The sequence below is a fragment of the Cyprinodon variegatus genome, unplaced genomic scaffold (assembly GCF_000732505.1).
Source record: "Cyprinodon variegatus isolate N-32 unplaced genomic scaffold, C_variegatus-1.0 Scaffold342, whole genome shotgun sequence".
Taxonomy (NCBI): Eukaryota; Metazoa; Chordata; class Actinopteri; order Cyprinodontiformes; family Cyprinodontidae; genus Cyprinodon; species Cyprinodon variegatus.
In genome coordinates, this window is record NW_015150795.1 from 665,849 (window position 1) to 667,559 (window position 1,711).

Below are 1,711 nucleotides of genomic sequence, written 5' to 3' on the forward strand. Positions count from 1 at the left end.
GCTGCTTCAGCTGCTCAGACGCGCTGCGCTTGCTGCTCGAAACGCGCCGCGGGACTTTTTGCTGCGCCTTGACGCGCGTCAACCATTGACTTTGCACGTAAACTCGCTGCTTCTGTCGCGCCAGCTGCCCCCGGTGTGAACGCAGCATTAGACTTAGACAAACTTTATTGTCTCTCTGTATGCAACAAAACGACATTTTGTTGCATACAGCTTACAACAGTGTAAGGAGATTGCAGTTGGAATAAGATAAGATTACCAATATAAAGTATAGCAGTGATCAGACTAGTCCAGACGTCTATAAGCAGTAAATTATCAAGATATTTTTTTTGTATTTTTTTTTCTGTATTTTTTTTATACTCTAATAATCCCAGAGGGAAATTACTTCTCTGCATTTAACTCCTCCCCTTGGGGAGCAGTGGGCTGCAACTGTGCAGCGCCCGGGGAGCAGTGTCACTGCAAAAAATTGAAATCTAAAAAGGTCATTTTTTCTTGCAATAAGTGCATTTTTTTCTTGAATTGAGGAGGTAATATAGACACTTTGTCAATGGAACAAGACAATTTACATTTAAAATAAGAAAACACAATTGCACTGTCTTATTTCAAGTGAATATTATCTAATTATCTTATTTTAAGACTAAAAACACTCATTCAATTGGCAAATTATCTTATTTACCTAGTCAAAATAATGGTAAATACACTTAATTTATGACATTTTTTCTCATTTTTAGATGGTTTTTGCAGTGTGGGGTTAAGGGTCTTGCTCAGGGACTCGGAGTGGCAGTCTGTGGGAGTCGGGGATCGAACTCACAGCCTTAGGATTCAAAGCCCTAGGCCCTAATCACTAGGCCGCCACTTAGTGCATGTAGAAGAACTCTTATTATTCGACTGAATGGGCTTTAGATTACCACTAAAAACGCATCTGACTCATCTGGAAAACGCTGGAATGTTCTTTTTTTCCAGGTTCTGGACACTTAAATTGACACAGTTATAAAATATGTTGAAATCTGTCCATCTTTCTGGTAATTCTTTCATTTATTTTCCGGTCCGTCCATCCAGGTATTCCTCCAGTCTCTGGTTATTACAGACTTCATGTCTAAAGCTTAAAAAAAACTGCAGAAATTTCTATAAATGATTTTAGCGAAAGCTGTGGAAGTGTACTAGGTCCAGAGAAGCATTGCTGTTTCTGTGATGTGGTGAAAAAAGACTGATTGGGACCCGTCTCCACAGCGCCACCTAGCTCGCACCGCTGGGCGCTGGAAGGACACCCCAAAAAAGAACACGCTGAGCGAGCTGCAGGACGAGCTGATGAGCGTCAGGCTGCGAGAGGCCGAGGCCCAGGCTGAGCTCAGAGAGACGCGACAGAGGCTCCTAGAGATGGAGACTCAGGTAAGAGCTCACATCTTTCATCATCTCATCTTTTTCTACTTTGCTTTTCACTTTTTTCACTCTTATTTAGTCTTAATAATAACCTAGAGGCCGATTTTACTTTCAATACTGTTATTTTATTGTTTTCTCTGTTTTTTTTTTTTTCCCATTTCCGAATTTTTTAAATTTTTTTTAAAATTTTTTTTTTTTTTTTTTTTTTTCTGTTTTTTTTTTTTTCCCATTTCCGAATTTTTTAAATTTTTTTTAAAATTTTTTTTTTTTTTTTTTTTTTTCTGTTTTTTTTTTTTTCCCATTTCCGAATTTTTTAAATTTTTTTTAAAATTTT

At 37.9% G+C, this 1,711-nt stretch overlaps 1 protein-coding gene across 2 annotated transcripts in view; it reads left to right on the forward strand.

Moving 5' to 3' along the window:
* evi5 (ecotropic viral integration site 5) overlaps nucleotides 1–1,711 on the forward strand; it is a 57,169-nt gene that overhangs the window by 31,495 nt on the left and 23,963 nt on the right. For both annotated transcript variants that reach the window (XM_015385530.1, XM_015385531.1), the window contains one exon: nucleotides 1,228–1,386. In XM_015385530.1, the coding sequence (XP_015241016.1) occupies nucleotides 1,228–1,386 (159 nt within the window). The remainder of the gene's footprint in view (nucleotides 1–1,227; nucleotides 1,387–1,711) is intronic.